The following is a 19,910-nucleotide window of genomic DNA, read 5'->3' on the forward strand; positions in this document are numbered from 1 at the left end:
GGCTTTCTTCCCGTTCTGAACGCCCAGAACTCCCTGATTCTCTAGTGATAGGTCGGGGCCTTCCTTGCCAAATGCTAGAAGCATCAGGATGGGAGCTGGAGACCCAGATTACAGCCTGGCTCTGCCAAGGTCAAATGTTTAACCTTGGGAAACCCAATCCGGCTGCACAACGAGAAGCCGTGGAGTGGACGCTGCAGGTCTCCAGGAGGAGCGCGTGCGGAGGCTGTCCTGAGCCTGTTCTTGGCAAAGCCAAGGAGGTAGCCAACCCCCTTCTTAGGGGAAAGTGATAAAGATAAGTTTCGTCATGTGACAGCCTCCCACCCATCCCTGGCTTCTTTGGCCCCGGCACAGGGCTGCGGGGTTCCGTGGAGCCACGCACGCGGTGGGTCATGGAGACAGCAGTGAACAGGAGGCAGGAGTGAGCATGCAAGGCAGCAGGGAGCAGCCAGCTGAGCAGGTACAGTCGTAGGGAGTCCCGAGGTCAGTGGGTGGAGCAGCAGGAGCAGCGAGCCCCTGAGGCCGGCGATACTCTTCTTGCCCGAGGCTTGACCAAGTCACTTCCCCAGGAGGCCCATCTGGAGCCTGAGGGCTCACGGGGTGGATTGGTGCAGGGCTAGAAGGTTCCTGAGGCGTGAGGGTTGCTTTTATTCCTTTTTCCATGGAGAATATTTCGGGTCTGGAGCCACCCATTCTATATGTTTTTCCTTCTCTCCCCAAATCCCCAAACACAAATCACACATGCAGAGGCAAGAGGCCAGGAAAGAAATATGCCGAAAAGAACAATCACTGGGAGAACAAGAAAGAGCAGCACTCCGAGCCAGCCCAAAGCGGCAGCCTGGGTGGAGCTTGCGCTGAGCCGAGCATCCTACATTCCAGCCCAAAGTCCTCCCGGGGCCTCCATCCAGCGCGGCCTTCCCTCGCTGCAGCTGGAGACGGTGGGCCCGCACCCCGGGGACCTGGTGGGACCTGCCGAGTGGCCCCGGAGCGTGGCACCAGCAGGGCGGCTGGCTGCAGAGCCCGGAGGGGCACAGGCATCCATCCAACCCCCTTCACCTTCCGACCCGGACGTGAAAGACATCATCACCAGGCTCATGAACCACAGCCCCTCAGGGCCATCCAGGAAGGAACGTGGGAGGGGACTCCACTTGCTGCACTGACCGGGTCCTGATGCAGTGTATCTTGGAAGGAAGAAGAGGAGGGCTGAACGTTCCCACCCAGGGCCGGCTTGGTAATTGCAGGTTTTCGTAAACTCTGGGAGGAACCGTCGCTGCCGTGGAGAGAGAAGCTGGGGAAAAGGCTTCGTGGCAATCATTCCCAGGAACAAGGCCATCCTAACCACCAGACCACCCTGGCATGCCCGCTTCCCTCGACTCCCAGGGTCACAAGGGGCCCAGCCTCCCCCTGAGCCTCCATTCTCCCTCCACAAGCGGGCAGAGGTGTTCCTGTCTCTGCCCCACTCATGACCGGGCTCCAGTGAGGACCCAGGAGAGATGGGAGCATCTACCCCTCTCACCGGCCCTAAGCGCCCGCCCTGGTAGGAGAATGTCTCAAACTCTGATCGTGATCTATTTTGATTGGGAAATTTCATCACCAGCAAATACTCTGCAGACTCCAAGCTGCCTTGGAACACACTGGGAAATACGTTCTGTCCAGGTACCCTCCTCTCCTGACCTCGCAGCTTCTTTCTTCCTCCAGCTTCCAACCTCCTCTCCTTGCCTCCAACATGAACTCCCCTCCCCTGCACCACCGTCCGCAGGCCACGTGCCCTGGCGCCTGGTGTCCCTCCAGCGACGCCCTCTCCTCGCCGGGGCGTCTGCATACAGTGAGGCGTCCGTGGCTCGGTGCCCTGGGTCTGAACTCTGCGCTGGTTTTTCAGGCCCTGGGTAGGTGGCTCACCTCCCCTACAGGACCCTGCCCTGGCCCCACGGCAGCATCCCCTGCAGCCAGGTCAGTCTGCCCTCTCTGTACACCACACCACGGGGGCCCTCGCCTCTGCTCAGTCTCTTGGCAGGAAGGTGCTTCCCTGCTTTCTGCCTGGCCCCACTGAAGAGAGGGTCAATTCCTTCTCCTCCAGGAAGGCTTCCTGGCTACTCTGAACCTGAGAACCCTTCCTTTTGCTGAAGTACCAGGGCCTATGGCCTGGAATTGCACTATTTCACATACACACGCACACAGGTGCATGCATATACACACGGGCATACAGAAACACATACATAAACACACATACCACACACACGTACACATGTGCACTCACACGTACACATGTGCACTCACACGTATACAGATGTACAAAAGAACCCCCCCCCCCCAAACAAATGTTATTAACTGTAAACTGTCCAGTGTATCTCTTCTCTCCAACTTGACTGAAAGCTCCTGGAATGCCAGGCACAGACCTTCGGCTGTGAGGACGGCCCAGGAGACAGGCATTGCTCCCAGCAGCCGGGGACCCTGAGTTAGGGGAGGCCAACACTGCACAGTGCTTTGGTCTCTGAAAGAAAGCTTCCTTTTCTCCCCCAGAATGATGCCCAGGGGATAAACAGGGTGCAAACGAATCTCAACGAATCCTGGGACTCGAACGACTTTCATGTAGTGAATCTGACACCAACTCTTTGACCACAGCAATGCTTGAGGGGGGCAGCCCTGACTCCCAGCCCCAGAGGGAGGGGGCTGGTGGGTAGTCACTGCCCGAATAAGGGGAAGCTTTGAAGGTCTCCCCGACTCCCAGCCCCAGAGGGAGGGGGCGAGGCCTCAGGGCTCCCCTCCCACTGGGCTTCTGCCCTGCTGGATGGTCCCATCAGAGATGAGAGCTGGAGCTCGAGGGGCGGGCTCAGTGGAGTTTGAAGAACCCAACATCCCTCATGGCCTTGCAGAGAGCGGACCTGCTTCAGCGGGAGATGCAAGCTGTATCTCCAACTACACCCTGTATGGGACCCCAAATTGCCACTACTTCCATCGGAATTAAGACCCCTGCCAAATGCATGGAGGAGGCTTAGGATGGACTACACCCTTAACAGAAAAGCTGGGCTCTGAGAGGCATGAAGAAGGGACAGGCTAGTGTGGATTTCCAGGGAAAGGGAGCTGCAAGGGGGAGTGAGGACAAGTGCTCCGAGGTGGGCTGAAGGCACAGCGAGCTGGCGGTATTCCCCACGGCCTGGCCCGGAAGAGACGGGGCCTGATGACTCCTCTCGCAACCCTGCTCTCACAAAACGAAAAGCCTTGGGCAAACTGAGAGAATTTCCTTCCTTCTCACCACTCCCAGGTGCTCTGGGGGCGGGGGTGGGGGTGGGGGGGGGGACGGAGCGGGTGAAAGACAAGCACGTGTCCCCCTGCGGAAAGGAACCTGGACACTCCAACATCCGGGCCAGCAGTGAATCCCGCAGGCTCTTCGTGCCTCACCTGCATCACTCTTACACCGGGCGCACGGCCTGTGCTCACCTGCCTCCCAGGCCGGCGGCGGGATGCTATGAAAAAGGCTGCGTAAGACATCTTCATTTATGTTGTTAATATTTGTATTCTTTTCTCTCCTACCCAAGGAAGCCTTCCCTGTCGATGTCTGGCAGATTCAAGTATTTCCATATGCCTCCAATTAAAGCCCAACATTTGATAATCATGGAGAGTATAGAATTGAAGGTAAAATAGGGGTGTGTGTGTGTGTGTGTGTGTGCCCCCCGCGCGCGCACGTGCGTCTTGGAAAGTTCCCTTTTCCTGGAACTACCTGCTGGACCCTCTGGAGGACAGGTATGTTCTAAAGCTCAGGCAGCAGCATCCTTTGGCTTAAAACCTTCCCCAGGGAGGACCATTCTAAATGGGACTCCAATGTAAGAGGCGCCTCAGACAAAGAGGATGGACATAGATAGGGAGGACAGGACGAGGAGAGCATCCTTGGAAAGATCTGAGTTGAACCAGAAGATAGGGTGAACACAAAAAAACCTGAAAAAAACCACTCAAAGCTGTTGGTGGATTTTAGTACTAGATCATTGAAAGTGGAGAAGGAAGAGCAATGATGCAGGGAAGGAACTATAAATGATAAAGACGGCCCCCAATGGTCCCCATACCCTGGCATTCACACCCTTGTACAGTCCTTTCCAACAGGGTGAGTGTGTGTGACCAATCGAATACAACAGAAGGGATGGGATGTCATTTGTGAGATTAGGGTACAAAAGTCGTGGCAGCTTCCACACCTCCCCCTCTCTCTCTCTCTCTCTCTCTCTCTCTCTCTCTCTCTCTCTCATCTCATTCTGTTATGAGCACCCTACAGAGAGGCCACATTGCAAGGAAATGAGGCCTGTAGCCACCAACCAGCGAGGAACGAAGGCCTGCCAACAGCCGCATCAGTGAGCCCAGAGGTGAATCTTCCAGTCCACCTGAATCAAATCTTTAGATAGCTGAGATTCCCGCCAACGGCTTGACTGCGCCTCACAGCAGACCTTGAACCAGGGCCACTGACTTCAACGATCCCTGGATTCCCGGCCCTCAGAAACTGTGTGAGATAATAAGTGTTTGCTATTTTCAACTACTAAAAAATTGGGGGGTAATTTGTTACACAGCAAGAGTTAACTAATACAGATTTTGGTACTTGAAATTGGGGTGCTGCCATAACAAAAATCTAAAACGTGTGAGTGGCTTTGGGACTGGGCAGTGGGCAGGAACCGGGAGGATTCCGAGGGAAGGGAAACCCTCAAGTGCCATGAAGAAACTGTTAGCAGAAATAAGGACTTTGAGGAGGTTGCTGGTGAGAGCTTGAAGGGAAGAGGAAGAAAGGGGAGTCTCGTTATGTGGCTGCAGAATGTTTAGCAACACTACCTCCTACAGCTATGTGAAAAGTACAAAGGGCACCTAATGGCTTGAATGATCTCGCTAAGAGATTTCTGGCCAGAGTGCTGAAGGTGCGGCTTGGTCTCCTCTTTCTGGGCATGGTGACATGAGAGAGGGGACACAGAAGCTAAACAAAGACTGTCACAAAAAAGGAGCCAGGTCTTACTCGTTTTGAAGATTCCCAGACTTTCCAGATGGCAAACAATGCTAACATTAGGAAATCACTTCTGAGCAAAGATCAAATCCAGGCACTCTCAGGAAAGCATAGTCCAAAGATGAGGCCGAGGGTGTGTGACTATGAAATCCTTTGTTAAGATTTCAGTCCTTTTAAGTTTGAAAGGTGGTGCCTCGGAGAACTGTTCAGTTGGACAAAAAGCTTTAAGATTTTAAATGTGTGACTCAGATCTTTGCAAACAACAGAGCTTCAAAGAAGCTTAAGGGCATTGTTCTTCAGCAAAACCCAAAGTGGAGAAGGGATGATCTTAAAGAGATTTGTGGGTGGGGCTTTATTTTCTAATGTAGATCCCAATAGGAGTCACAAAAGATCCATAAACTTTTTCAGAGAATTACATCAGCAGAAACATCGACAACTTGGGCTGGAAGGGACTGAGACTGTATAAAATGAAAATATGCTGTTAGACCTCCAAAACCTACTGGCAGGGAATTATCTGAGAACATGACTCAGCTGTAAACACATGCTATCTTTCACAGAAAAGGAAGAATGACGCCGAGGCAGACCCAAGACCCCAGAGTATTCACTGGGCCAATGACATGGCTGCAAAATCATGAGAGACCCTGAGGGTAGAGAGCAGAGCCAAGAGCCATGTAGAACAGGGGTCGTCAAACTATGGCCCGCGGGCCACATGCAAATACAAATATTGTATTTGTTCCCGTTTTGTTTGTTTGTTTTTTGTTTTTTTTTTTAAATATATTTTATTGATTTTCTACAGAGAGGAAGGGAGAGAGATAGAGAGTTAGAAACATCGATGAGAGAGAAACATCGATCAGCTGCCTCCTGCACACCCCCTTACTGGGGATGTGCCCGCAACCCCGGTACATGCCCCTGACCGAAATCGAACCTGGGACCCCTCAGTCCGCAGTCCGACGCTCTATCCACTGAGCCAAACCGGTTTCGGCGCGTTTTGTTTTTTTACTTCAAAATAAGATATGTGCAGTGTGCATAGGAAATTGTTCATAGTTTTTTTTTAAACTATAGTCCGGCCCTCCAACGGTCTAAGGGACAGTGAACTGTTTAAAAAGTTTGAGGATCCCTGATGTAGAACAACTCCTGGGCAGGAGTAGGACTGAGCTCTAATCAAAGAACTTCCAACAGTTGCTTGGCTGGATTTCAAAACTGCTATGGACCAATGCTTTCTGCATGTTTCTTGTTTCCCTCCTTCTTGAATAGGGGTGTCTATGACAGTTACCCTATGCTTGTCCCACAACTGTATGTTGATACATGTGTGGGTGCAGGCCCAGAGATCAAGAAGGAGCTATACTTGAGAAGTTGTATGTAAGGAATTGCACCCGAAGAGCCTCATGCATACCTAAACATGATATAGATAACATTCTAGACCAGGGGTGGGCAAACTTTTTGACTCGAGGGCCACAATGGGTTCTTAAACTGGACCGGAGGGCCGGAACAAAAGCATGGATGGAGTGTTTGTGTGAACTAATATAAATTCAAAGTAAACATCATTACATAAAAGGGTACGGTCTTTTTTTTTTTTTTTTAGTTTTATTCATTTCAAACGGGCCGGATTCGGCCCGTGGGCCGTAGTTTGCCCACAGCTGTTCTAGACTCTGAGCTGATGCTATAATCAAATGAGACATTTGCATGTAGGAGGAATGTGCATCATTGGGGGCAAGAGGGTGGGCGATGATAGCTAGCCTCTAAGATGATCCTATTGATCCTGGCCTTCTGAGGTTCACATCCTCCTGTAGTCCCCTCCTACACTGTAACGGGGCAGTCTGTGTGACCAACAGAATATGGCATAAGTGATAGAATGTCACTTCCAAGATTAGGTCATAAAAAATACTGCATCTTCTATCTTGGTGTCTCACTGTCTGCCTTCTGTCTCTCTCCTAGATCATACTCTGGGAGAAGCTAGCTGCTATATCATAAGTAGCCTTATGAAGAGGTCCACCTGGTGACCAAAAGCTAGTGAGAAACGGATACCTGCTAACAACCTTGTGAGTGAGCTTGAAAGCAGATCCTCCAACCCCAGTTGTGCCTTCAGATGACTAGAGCTCCGACCAACAGCTTGAATGCAATCTTGAGAGAGACCCTGAGCCAGAACCACCCTTTTAAGCTGCTCCTGGATTCCTGGCCTTCAGAAACTGTGCAAGATAATAAATGTTTGTTGTTTTAAGCTCTAAGTTTTGAAGTAATTCGTTACACAGCAATAGAGAACCAATACAAACATCCAAGCCAAGCTCCATTTCCAGCAAACTAACATTGGAAAGGACACTGACAGAGTCCCTAAAGCACTCAAACACAACTACAAACAGACACGTGTATATGAACACAAATACAGGTGATAAATCCTCATGTTTGTGCTTCCCTTGGCATTTTACCTGCTTTCAGAGCATCATCTCATTTGCAAAACAGTCTTAGAAGGTAGATGTCCTCTCTTACAGATGAGAGGTGAAGGCAAGCCTTCGAGGTCTCGCATCTCACAAGGAGACCCAAACCAAATCTACATGAGTCAGCCCCCCCAAGGGGCCACCTACACATTTGGCTGGAACCAGGGCCCTGCAGTGGCTCATGTGATGTGACTTCCAGAAAATGAAGGCAAGAGCAAAGAGGATGTCTGCCCACAGTGAGATGATGGTTTTAGGTTTGTAGGAGCTAAAAATCCTGCCTTCAAAAAATACAATCCACCCGTCCTCCCTCTCTACCCCCGCATGTACTGGCTTCTCAGGGTGCTAGACACGCACAGCAGTAGATCATTCTCTCACCTCTAGGCAGTCACTGAAGGCTCCAGTGAAAATGCAGACCGACCTGCCCAGGGTTCCCGGATTGATCACGGACACCCCAGTTCATACAATGGGATGGAAGGGTGGTGAACCTGGGCCCACAAGGAGCTGCTTGAGGGTAGTGAGAGGTGAGATGGACAAGGAGGCAGAGATGGTTTTCCCCAACGTGGGCAGAGTAAGCACCAAAGTAAAAATATGCCAGCGCTTCAGCTAGAACAGGGTGTCCAAGACTCCCCTGCTATCCGCAGGGCAGTGGGACCGAAACTGTATGGTGGGGCTGTGGGAGGGAGCTGGCCTCCAGGGACCCTGCCTAGAGAGGCCCTACTGATCACCTTCCCTACCCGACTCCTGACCAATCGTCTCCTACCTTCTGGAACATGAGGGCAAAGTCAGAATCCTGCCCTTGGCCTGTCCCACCCTGTCCCCGTCCAGCCTCTCCAAGCCATGGCTACAGCTCACAGTTCAAAGGCACTGGGTTTCCTGCTCAGGGTGGCCAGGCCATGCCATCTGCTCCCTGGCACCCAGCCAGTTTGGAACATGTGTTTGCTGTGGCCACTCGGCCACCAGACCAAACATGCACACAGATCCATAGAGTAATTTTTTTCCTTAAAAACATTTCTCATGTTTTGAGTCCACACGTGTCTTTCCTGAGTTAAGTGCCAGTCCTGACAAACAGAAAGCCTAAAGTTGGATTCTTTGTCCATGGACTCCTCCCCTTGAAGATCACACAAGGGCAGCCATATTCCTGAGGGAGGGCTGTGTCGTAAATGTTTCCCTCCAAGTTCCACGTGGTTCAGGGTTCAGGATCTGGAAGAGGAGCCGCACACAAATGAAAGAGAAGAGACAAGAGATAATTTGGGAATATTGGGGGCCAGGTGGGTAAGTCCAACTCAAGAGGAAGGACTTCCACTGGTGCTCAAGCCGCACTGACCTTTTATAGTCAGGGGTAAACAAGGCAGTGGTTACCATAGTTACACAGTTCTTGTGAGTTTCACCTGTTCTGACCATAGTTACACTCCCTGCACTTCCCTCGGCCCATTAGCTTCCCAGGTAAGATCTGGGGAGTGTTATAAGGTCAAGCCTAATTATGCTAAGAGGACTGAGCCCTCTAAGCTGGGACTTGTTTGTGACTTTGCCAGCAGGTCAGTCCGAGGCTCAACCCTATATCGGTTCCCCACAGGGTTGCACTATGGACAATGCTGGTTCGGGCGGCTGCTTCTGTTCTGGGCTCATCTGTTCACCTGGAGAGGTGACTCAGGGTATGGGGGCTCGCCCGCCCTCCCACACATGAGTGTCCTGCATGCTCTCGGGCCTCCGGCCCATCCCCGAATCCCTCGGCTGCTGCACCTGTTCCAGGTGAGCCGGGGAACTCGAGCGTGGCGGGGAGAGCTCTCTCAGTCCCTGCCAGGCCCGACACACCCAGCAATTGTGGGAAAGGGCAGGGAAGATCAGGGAGGACTGAAGAGCGAGGAGAGTGAAGGGTGGGACAGGCAGAACCTGGAAAGGAGAGGGCGCTCCCAGGGTAAGAGTCAGGTGAGGAGGGCCCTGGGCAGAGGGGCCAGCCACGTGCGGACAGGAGTGAGGTTGGCCTGTTCAAGGGGCCGAGAGTCGGGGTCTGGAAGTGCCGTGAGCAAGGGCAGGAGGGAGCTGGGAGAGGCGGGCTGGGCAGGCCTGTCTGGGGGGTGGGTGAGGAAGAGGTCAGGTACGGCTGGCGTCGGTAGGGGGCTCTGAAGGTCTATTTGAAAGGTTATATGCAGTCTAATAATTCCTCCCAAAACCTCTGCAATATTAATGTGCGGGTGACTGTATGTTTTAAGCTCCCATGAATTGCTAGTACTCTGGCTGGCTGTCTAGGCCCGTGGTGGGCAAACCGCAGCTCTTTGGCCCCTTGAGTGTGGCTCTTCCACAAAATACCACGTGCGGGCGCGCACGTACAGTGCGATTGAAACTTCATGGCCCATGCGCAGAAGTTGGTATTTTGTGGAAGAGCTGGTATTTTGTGGAAGAGCCACACTCAAGGGGCCAAAGAGCTGCATGTGGCTCGCGAGCCGCGGTTTGCCGAGCCGCAGTTTGCCAACCGCTGGTCTAGGCCTATTTGGAAAGAACCGGCAAGTCCATCCATTCTGCATTAAAAAATTTTTTAAAAATAGATTTTTATTGATTTTAGAGAAAGAGGAAGGGAGAGAAAAAGAGAGAGGGAGGGAAAGAGTGAGGAAGAGAGAGAGAGGAACATCAGGAAGAGAGAGAGAGGAACATCATGGGACGATGCTCAACCAGCTGAACCACACTGGCCGGGGCCATTCTGCATTCTGAAGGGCACTAAGATGCCCTCGTGTGCTCCGACAGCTGAAGACAATGATATAAGCTGCCACCTGGGAGATGGCCACTGGGAACACCGGGCACACCTTGGTCTTAATGTCCCCCATGGGTGCTAAGCTCAGGCGTCACCTCCGGGGACCCTCGGGCCTGCTTCCCCGAGTAATCTTCCTTCAGTGTGCTGATGTCTTCCCTAATTGAGCCCCTGCATCACTTCTGGAAACCTGGGGCTCCCAAAATACTCCAAGCCACAATCGAGGCCACCTTGGCTTCCCCAAAACACACGCATTGGAAGAAACGGCTAAACTTAAATTACTGGGAAGACTCAGAAATAACTTTCAGAGCTCAGGGCAAATGCTGACTCAGGCAGGAAGGCTCCCTGGTATTTTTAAAACCTGTGCTCCTGTCCCTGCTGGGAGCCCTGGGGAGTGAAGGGCACCCTCGTGTGCTGGGCTGTCCTCTGGGACTGGGGAGAGCTGGCAACTGCTGGAGGAAGCTCTCCCCGCCAGACTGCCCTCCGCTGAGCTGCCCACCGTCCTGGGCCTCACACTGTCCTTCCTCTCACTGGGTGGCCCCCCCAAATCTGGGAAATCTCTGGGCTGTTGGAGAGACTTCCTAAGTATGTCCACGCATGAATCACCCGGACCAGGGATCTCCCGGCATGACCGATCCGGTGCAGGGGTGCAGAAGGCAGAGGGAGGGCCATCCTGTCTCGTGGGTCTTGTCTGAAATCTCACCACTCATCCATGCCTTGAATCATGAGCTAATCTTCTCCTCAATCCACCTGAAAACAGCAGCTCCCATCCTGCCCTCAACACCCTGGCACAGGACTTAATCAGGGGGGGTGTGGAGAAGGCCCAGCGTGCCGAGGAGGGGACCAAGGAAGTTTCCCAGCAGGAAACTCGGTGGGGGCACAGGCTCTAGGGTCAGACTCAGGCTCAGCTACTTCACTTCTGTGTGCTGAGCCCGAGTTAGTTTCCTCATCTGTGAAATGGGAATAAAAACAGCATCTCCCTGCCAGGGTTGTTGGGAAGATTATATGAGCTGATGTTGGTAAAGGGTTCAGTGCGTCTTGACCACAGAAGTGCCCATTCAATTGCTGAGTGGCTTCTAGTGGGGACTGAGGTGGGCCCGGCTTGCCCAGGGGACTGAGGACCCAGAACTAATGGGCTGCACAACCCGCCCTGTGAGTAAGGTGGTCCCAGGCAGCGTCCCATCTCAGGCAGCCAGGCTGCTGGGCGTATGGGGGCTCAGCAAGGCATGGTTGGGTGGCCAGGGTGCAGACTGGACCAGATTTGGTCCTGAAAGATATATACAGGAGCAGCAGACATGGCCTGGCTTTCTAGAACTTTCTGGAGAGGGCGCATGAGCTGGGCTGAAGACACATGGTTATTTGCAACGAAAGCCCCAACTGGCCTCTGGATTATTGGAATATTCCTGGGAGGTGTTTCCCCCCCCTCGCCCGTCTTTAGCCCTGCACTCTCCCTAATACCGGTGAGAGCTGGAATCAGGAGCCCTATTTTATATCTGAGAAGACCGGGGGCTACAGGATATGGGAAGTACCCTGGGCCACACCACAAGGATGAAGACCGAGATTTACAACTGCTGGTCCAGCGTTCTTTCCTCCCTGCACGCTGCCCGGGGCCCCAGGGTCCCAGGAGCAAATGACAGGAAGAAGAGGGGGCGGGGGCCTGTCTCTGGACTTAGAGCCAGGGGCCAGGATGGGACTTCTCATCACCTGCCACGGCATGTCACCTCCGGCATCCCTGCAGGCTGCACACCCATGTCCTCGGGGACAATGAGGAGAATGAGCTTGGTCCTCATTTTCTCAGAATCTGCTGGCTGGTGGGGGATGAGCAAGCCCTGAAGCCCGGTGAGCCTGGCCCAGGCTGGACTGCCCACCATACACACTGCCCCGGGAGGCTGCGTGGCTTGGTGCAGAGCCCTCAGAGTTGCCGGTTTCCGTCTGCTCCGGCAAGGGAGGCAGGGTCGGGGTTAACATTTGTGGGCCAACCTCTGAATGCCCAGCATTTCAGAAAAAAGGCACTAAGCTCTCGAGGAGGAGTAATTAAACCAACTCCCGGGGCTGGTTCCTGGGGTCCATTCTACTGCCGGGCCCCCAGGAACCAGTGGAGAACCTGAGGAGATGGTATTTATGTCTCCACGGTCAGTTCCCAGCCGGCACCACGCCTGCTCTCCTGTCTAACGGGCATGTGCACCCCTGCCTCTTCCTTGTCTGCGTCCCTGCCCCAGCGGGGCCTCCTTTGCCATCTAGGGTTTATCAGGTCTGGATGAAATCTAATGGCTGGAAAAAGGGGCAGAGAGTGAAAAAAGAGGAGCAATGCTCCACTTCCCAGCAGTGGGCAGCGACTAGGAGATGCCCACTGCAGGGTGGGCAGGCCCGGCGTCCGGGTATCCCACCAAAATGAACAAAATGACCCCACACAGATGCAGGTGCTGGGCGAGGGACATGCTGGTCCTTCCCTGGGGGACCTTGTCTGCTCTTCTTTGACGTGTGATGCCGAGAGCAGGGCCTGAGCATGAGGTACGTGCTAGGAAAGAGGGGGCAGGCAGGGGTTCACAGGTGAGCCACGGGCTGGCCTTGGCGGGGCCCCTGGCCACCTGCTCTGCTCTGCCCAGGAGCCGTGGGCAAGGTGGGCATTGTCCAAAGGATGATCTGGCCGTCACAACTTGCACACGGGCTGGGGTCTCCTCCAGGCGGAGCAGTGCCTGTGCGTCAATCACACACGGACCTGGACATCTGGCTTCAAGAAGTGAGCTGCTCTTCTTTCCAAGGGAGCCCGCGCGAGGTGGGCGTGGGGCGGAGGAGAGGAGCCTAAAAATAATCCCGATCTGACTCATTCTGCTTCGAATCTGACAGGGCTGCCTGCCAGGTGGGGGTTTGCCTGTCCCATTTTCTTATCTATCTTTAGCAGGGACTTAATGAGGGCAATTTCCTTGCTGGGATGGATATAAAGGCAAACCGCGGGCAGTGGCAGCGCGGATCTGTCTCCCCGTCCCCTGGGCGCCCGATGACAGGATGACGGTGACGGTCGGTGCAGGGCCAAGCAGCCTGGAGGGCCTCCAGGACGTGCCATCGCAGGATGGGGTAAATGAAACCCCAGCCAGGTGACAACAGGAAGAGGAAGGGTCCCCTGCTGCTCCCCTTGCCCCCCATTTCTGCTACCACCACACAAACAAGACCAATTACTCAGGCCTGACATGCCTTCGCTCTCAAGTTCCTGGCCCTTCAGCATCTCTCTCCCTGTTTTAAAGAGCGAGCACAGTCAACCCTGGCTGTTGGCGGTAGGTAGGCTCTACACAATCCCGAAAACACTGAATTAGCAACAACTGGACCATGGCTCCCAGGGGCAGTACAGGGTGCGGTTCCTGTGAGCCGCCGCTCCCCGCGTGTCCTCCAACTGATCAATGCACAGCCTGCTGTATGTGTGCTTCTGTTTAAAGGCCGCTTATTTAATATACATTGTTGATTCACTGTATCAACACTGAACTCACGGCCAACAGCGCGGCAACGCAGGCCCGAAGGAAGCTTCTCTAACGCGCGTTTTCTCCGGGAGGCACAGCACAGCCTGCTGGCGCCGAGGAGCACGAGACAGCACTTCAGCTCCGCGCCCGGGTGTCACGTCAAACAGCAAAGTCACCGACAAAAAGCACATGAATGTGAAAGCCACGGCATCACACAGATCGCCGAGAGGACCGGTGCACAGTGTGGGGACTGAAACCAGGAGGCAGGGCATCTCCTCGTCCAACGTTGGCTGGGCAGGTGGGTGCCGGGCGACTCGAATGAATCCCCATTCTGCCCACGAGTAACCACGAAAACACCGTGGGGAGATGGAGGTTACAAATGAACCGCAGAGAGCAGGTAAACTTGCAAGTATGCAACCCATGCAGAGTGCGACTGACTACTTCCTAAAGGGCTGAACGACTCCTGTGTAAGAGCTGACAGAGATCCAGGCTCCATCCTCGGTTAACTCCTGCTCAGCGCCTGGTGGGCACGACCCAGGACGCCGTCGTCTTCATGGGATGCGGGACTCCTGGAGACGTGGTCGGAGGTGACGAGGGAGGGGCAAGCTCCAGAGAGCAACTGTGACTTAGAGATGGGGAGAAAGGAGCACGGGGCACCATCTCCCAGGGTCCTCCTGGCCCACAGCTCAGACGGAAAGAGGAGGGGAGTAAGGAGGCCTCCAGGATGGAATGAGCACGGGGTCCATGGTCAGACGTGCCACGGAGAGGGCCTCACAAGGGTTAATGACGATTCTGAAGTTACGTTTTCATATTTGAGTGCAGAGATCCTGTTTTTCCCTGGAGAAAGAGTCTGGCACCCAAGGGGGGCGGGTTGGCACATGCTGGCAGAGGAAGGGAAGGAGGGATGAGATCTTACTTGGTTCTACAATGAAGAGGACACCAAGCCACAGTCGTGGTCAATTGTAGCTGCTGGAGGACCTGCTCACCCCAGAGTGCCCAGCATGTGGCCCTGCAGCACCTCCCGGGGACCAGGGATGGGGGGGGGGGTGAACTTCTCTGGGGCTCTCTGGGCACCCTGCCCCTAGGGAAACTGCCCTGGGCTAAGAGAACTCCCAGCCCAAGGTCACACCCACCCCTGAGCAGTCCCCATCCGATGACCAGCAGACATGGGGACATAAGGACCTGTCCCTTCACTCTAAAAAGTCACCCCGACTTCAGAACTGCCCGTAGGGTAGAACTTCCCACCCAGACCACACTGCAGCTCAACCCCCCCGCCTCTGCCCAGTCCTGCCCTTCCCTCCCGGGACTCTATGGGTCCCCAGGGCACTCCATGGTAAGTGCCCTGCTGTTGATCTCCATCCCGGAGTCAGCTTCCAGGGAACACAGACTCCGACAGATCCATTCACAGCCTCAGGCTGTTCATCTCTTCCAATGGAGGGGGGAGGGCGGGCAGGAGTAGAGCAGATCCCCACACCCGGAGGTGAGACCTCACCCCAGGCCAAACCAGGCAGTGGTCCGCGCACGGCCGGGACTCAGCCCTGCTCCGAGTTTGCTCCTCTGCCCTGCATCCTGACAGTGGGGAACTTGAGGCGGGAGACAAACCCTAGCGGCCCCCCTCCCGGTCAGCAGGTCTCCAACTTGGATGGGACGGAGCGCCCGAAGGCACCTTGCTCTTTGGGGGATGCAAGAAATACTCATTCAGTACGTTTACGTCACGGAATGCATAATTTTGTCTGGAATCAGCAAACATCTTCGACCAGTTTCCCAGAATAAACAAGTAGTTACCAGCTGTGTAAGTTTTAAGAACAATTCTAAGGAGTAAACCTTTGCACTGTCTCTGAGCTTAACCTTTATCTGAAACATGAGGAAAAGATGTCCCCAGCCCAATTTTCGTCGAAGCAGCCCCTTGCACGTGGGAGCAGTCTGCAGAGGCCTCTCCGGCGGGGCCTCCTTCCCGCTGGCCCCCACAGAGGGCAGAGCTTAAAAAGTTGATCCAGGAGGAGGAACAACTGATCCTGGGCACCCCGGAGGGGATGCAAGGCACAGCTCCCTGGGCTCCGGGGCAAACCCTGCACCCGAGACCAGGAGATGAGCCCCACCCCTCGCTGCAGACATCTCCTCCACTCTCACATCACAGTTTCCTGAGGGCCTCGAACCCCTCTGATGCGAGGAGGGAGCTGGTGCTAAGACCGTTCCAGGTACCTTACAAGGAGTAGCTCGTGTGAGCCTCCCAATTATAGACCCATTTTACAGAAGAGAAAATAGAACTTTCGAGGTAGGAAGTAATTCGCCCAGATCAGAGTTAGTGAGGGGAGGAGGGTTCATGTCTAGTGGCTAATTCCATAGCCCGTGCCTCAGACTTCAACTCCCCGAAACACCCGGAGTCCAGCCCGTGTTGGGAGACGATGGGACCTGCGGGAAGACTAGAGCACAGTTTGCAAGTGCCTGCTCCAAGCCGTGAACAGCCGTCCCTCAAATGTCAGAACCACACGCTCCACCAAGAGGGACTCAGGCGGCCTCTGGTGTTGGCTTCTGAGTCCAGATAAGAGGTCTGACACTCTCCGGCTGCTGCCCTTCTCCTGAGCGTGCCCCTCCCGGGGACTCTGTGAGGCCGAGTGACAGACGGGTCCCTATTCTAGCCGACCCGCACACACAACTCGCGCAGTGTGCGACTGCTGCCTGGAGGGCAGGGCCTGGCCTCCGACGGTCATGGCGTTTGCTCCCTGAGTGTGTCTTCGGTCCAGCTGAGCGTGCTCTCTCCCTTCCAGCTGGTTTCCTCGGTGTGGGGCCCCGGGACCGCGGAGGCAGCGGCTCCTCGGCCCTCCCTCTGCAGAAATCTCTCATGAGTTTACCAGTGAGAGCTCCCTCCCCTGCAGCCTCCGTGTCTCTGGCCCCGTCCATTAGCCTCTTTCTCGCAGGACGCACTTTCCATCCCTTTAATCATCTTTATTGCCTGGCTTTGGACTCCGTCCCGGGTCCACATCCTTTGCGAGGTGTGCTGACCTAACCCGGGCGTTTGTTCACACAGAGCGGCCCAGCGGAAGGGCAGCTTCCAGTGCCTCATGTCACGCTCCTCTTCCTACATTCCTGGGTCACGCCGCTGCCTTCCGGAGGTCTGCGCGGGCCAGGGGACTCCTGCTGAGCGGGGCGACCTGGCCCGAGTGGAGGTGGGGACCTGGACGCTGAGCCAGGGAAGCAGGTCAGAGGGTGGCTCTCACTCGGAAGCCTGGGGCCGCCCCCACTTCCAGACAGGCTCTCTGGGGACCACGAGGCAGGGGAGGAGGAATGCCAAGCCTCTGCATTCCCCAGCACCACCAGTCCCCTCTGAGCCCCAGTGCCCCTTTAGGGGGGTGCTCCCCACACCGTCCGCCTGCCAGGAACCCAGAAACCAGGCACTAGCCTCTGTGATGCTGCACAGCAAGGAGGGAGCACACAGCACAATAACCAGGGGCAGGGCTTAATCCAACTGTCCTGGCCCAGCCCCCCCTCCTCAGGCCACTGCGTCAAAGTGCCCAGGGCTTCTCATCTCTACGCCAGGGCTGCCCTTCTCCCAGCTCAGACCCGATGACGAGGCGTTTGGGTGCTCAGTCCTTCACCTCCCTCCTCCCCTCCTTGTTCAGGGCCGAGTGTGGAGGGAGGACCCGGGACCTTGGTCCGCCCAGCGCTGATCTCAGGAGCTGCGCGAGAACAGGCACTTCTAGTTCTCTGGGCAAGGATGTCGGCTGGGCTGCTTCTTGGCTTTTGCTCCCTGAGTGTGAACATTCTCTGTTCATTCAAGGTAAAACCACAAGCCTCGCCTTTATCTACGAAGAAATTCCCTCTAGAGGAACACCTCGCTTTAATTCCGCAGGCCGGCCTCCTTCCTTCCTCCCCCCTCCCTCCCTTCCTAATATTTCCATTCAGAAGTCACTTATATGCATGTTCAAGCAAAAATTAAATAATAATTTAAAAAAACCAACCCAACACCTCTTTTGCACAAATGGCCACACACTGCAAAGACTGTTCTGCACCTGGGGTTTTCCATTGGAAACAAACCTGCAAGACCGTTCCCTGTCAGATGCCTCGACGGAAACAAAGGCAGCCCTCCCGGATGCCGGGCCAGCCTCAGCTGCTTGTTCCCACTCGGGGCTGCCTCGGGGCGCTGCTCTGGCCCCTGTATCACCCGGACTCTGGGGCTCTGGACACCAGGGAGGTCCTGGTTCCTGCTGCAGTTCAGTACTCTGCAGGCAGCTGAGAGCAGCAGCAGGCACAGGGGCTGAGCTGTGGCCGCCCTCACAGCAGAGCTGAGCGTGGGGCGGAGGAAGGACAGACACCCTTGGCATTGTGATCTCCGGAGCCTCCTGGAGGCCATGTCTCAAAGCACCACCGGCTACTTCCTGGCCCCTGGGCTGCGGCTGCTGCTGTGAGGTCAGTGGGAAGAGCATTTCTCCTCCTGAACCACCCGGATGCCTCCTGTACTTGAGAAGCGTCCTTTCCGGGGTCAACCGGGGGGAGCACAGCTGCCACTGCCCGACGGGTTACCAGCCCACGTGAGAGCTCACAGGTGTCGAAGCACGGGCCAGGAGTGACGGAGCTACGGGTGGGCGACGGGAAAATAAAAGCACAAGCTGGAGACGCAGCTCTCCTACCTTCGGTCATTCCTTCTCCTCCGGAACAGCTTCTTCGTGTGCGCAATCTCCACTTCATGGGGCATCGGGTGGTAGCCCTGGGGTGTGGGGAGGAGGGGCAGCGTTAGCAACTTCTGAAAGAGCATAGCAACTTCTGGGACCAAACTAACCATCAGGACGTCTATGACAGGAGGAAACCGAGTGCGTGCAAAGACCAGACTCCGACCACCAAAGCCAGACTGAAACGTGGAAAGTACCAGAGTGAATGAATTGCCCACCAGGCAATGATGCTGGAATTACAGAATCAAAAGCAGTAGGGACACACGGGACCTTAGAATTCATCCTATCCAGTCACTCAAATGGCAGATGAGAACGCTCAGGCCCAGAGGTGAGTGAGCGGTTTTAGGTCTTGCAGGGTTGGCCACGGGGCTGGGACCACATCCTGGACTCACAGGCTGACCCACTGACCAGTCACTTCCCTCACAAGCTCCCCAACACACCAGGAATGTCAGCATCTTCTTCTCTGAGCTGGTGACAGGACCAAGGAGAGGAGCCCCCTGCAAACCCTGAGGCTCCTGCAGAGGGTGCGTACTAGACCCAGGTCCCCCATCCTCATCTAGGGCTCCTGTGCAATTTTACCCATGATCCTCATTCCTTATCCTTCCAAGGAGCAGTGACGGGGAACGTGCAAATAGCTAAGTGCCCAGGGGAAATCCTAAGGATGGTCTTTTATGTGTCGTCATCATGACAACCACGTCTGTACATTTACTTCCCAATTGGACACTTTTCTGCTTATGACGTGGGGCTGATCCCAGAAATGCAGGCCCCAGGCGGGATTGTGTCCAGAAGCTGGGCTGATGGCCAGCTCTGTTCTGACCACCTCAGATCAGCAGAAGAGTGTGTTCTGATGGGACGTGGGGAGAGCGCTGCTGATCCATTATGGACAACCTGGGGGTCTGGGAGGAGGGGGTAGGGTGGCTTGGGTCTGGGACACCTGGGGACAGGCTGACCCAGAGTCCACAGGACCTTGGCCGCGCTCAGGGTGAGAGGGGGAGTGACGGGATCCAGTGTTTTGGACATGGTCCACGGCCCCAAACCCTACTCTACAGACAGGGAGACTGAGGCCCAGGGAGATTATGCAACGAATTAGAGACAGGCAGTTCTCTGGGGCCGGCAGCCCAGGCCCTCGATGGTGAGGGCACATGCAGCACTTCAGATCGGGGCTCCACAGCTGAGGGCCTTGCTGGCCCTGGGGGCTCAGGGTTCAGCCCCTGATCAAGGCGGGGAGTGTGCGGATGGACAATGGCAGCTCTGGCTGTGCCAGGACTAGCCAGTCTCGGGGAGCCTCTAAGGGAGGCACTGGAAGGGCAACAGGCTCAGGAGGACACAGGGACCCTGGTCTCAGTCTAGACTCCTATTGAGTCTAGGGAGAGAATGACACGTCTCAAAATATATTTTAATAACACCTGGGGTTTTCCATCCTGGCCAGTGTGGCTCAGTTGTTTGAACATCAGCCTGTGCTCGAAAGGCTGTCAGTTCAAATCTCGATCAGGGCATATGCCCAGGTTGCAGGCTTGTTCCCCTGTCAGGGTACGTATGGGAGGCAGGCCATTGATGTCAAATCAATGTTTCTCTCTCTCTCTCTCTCTCTCTCTCTCTCTCTCTCTCTCTCTCTCTCCCTCCCTCCCTCCCTCCCTCCCCCATCTC

The 19,910-nt window shown here is 55.0% G+C and overlaps 1 protein-coding gene across 7 annotated transcripts in view; it reads right to left on the minus strand.

Annotated features, from left to right (window-relative positions):
- The window catches only part of CTIF (cap binding complex dependent translation initiation factor), a 236,618-nt gene that overhangs the window by 96,625 nt on the left and 120,083 nt on the right, over nt 1-19,910 (minus strand). For all 7 annotated transcript variants that reach the window (XM_023750847.1, XM_023750851.1, XM_023750848.1 and 4 more), the window contains one exon: nt 18,225-18,301. In XM_023750847.1, coding sequence (XP_023606615.1) covers nt 18,225-18,301 — 77 coding nt within the window. The remainder of the gene's footprint in view (nt 1-18,224; nt 18,302-19,910) is intronic.

This window comes from Myotis lucifugus, unplaced genomic scaffold (assembly GCF_000147115.1).
Source record: "Myotis lucifugus unplaced genomic scaffold, Myoluc2.0 scaffold_16, whole genome shotgun sequence".
Taxonomy (NCBI): Eukaryota; Metazoa; Chordata; class Mammalia; order Chiroptera; family Vespertilionidae; genus Myotis; species Myotis lucifugus.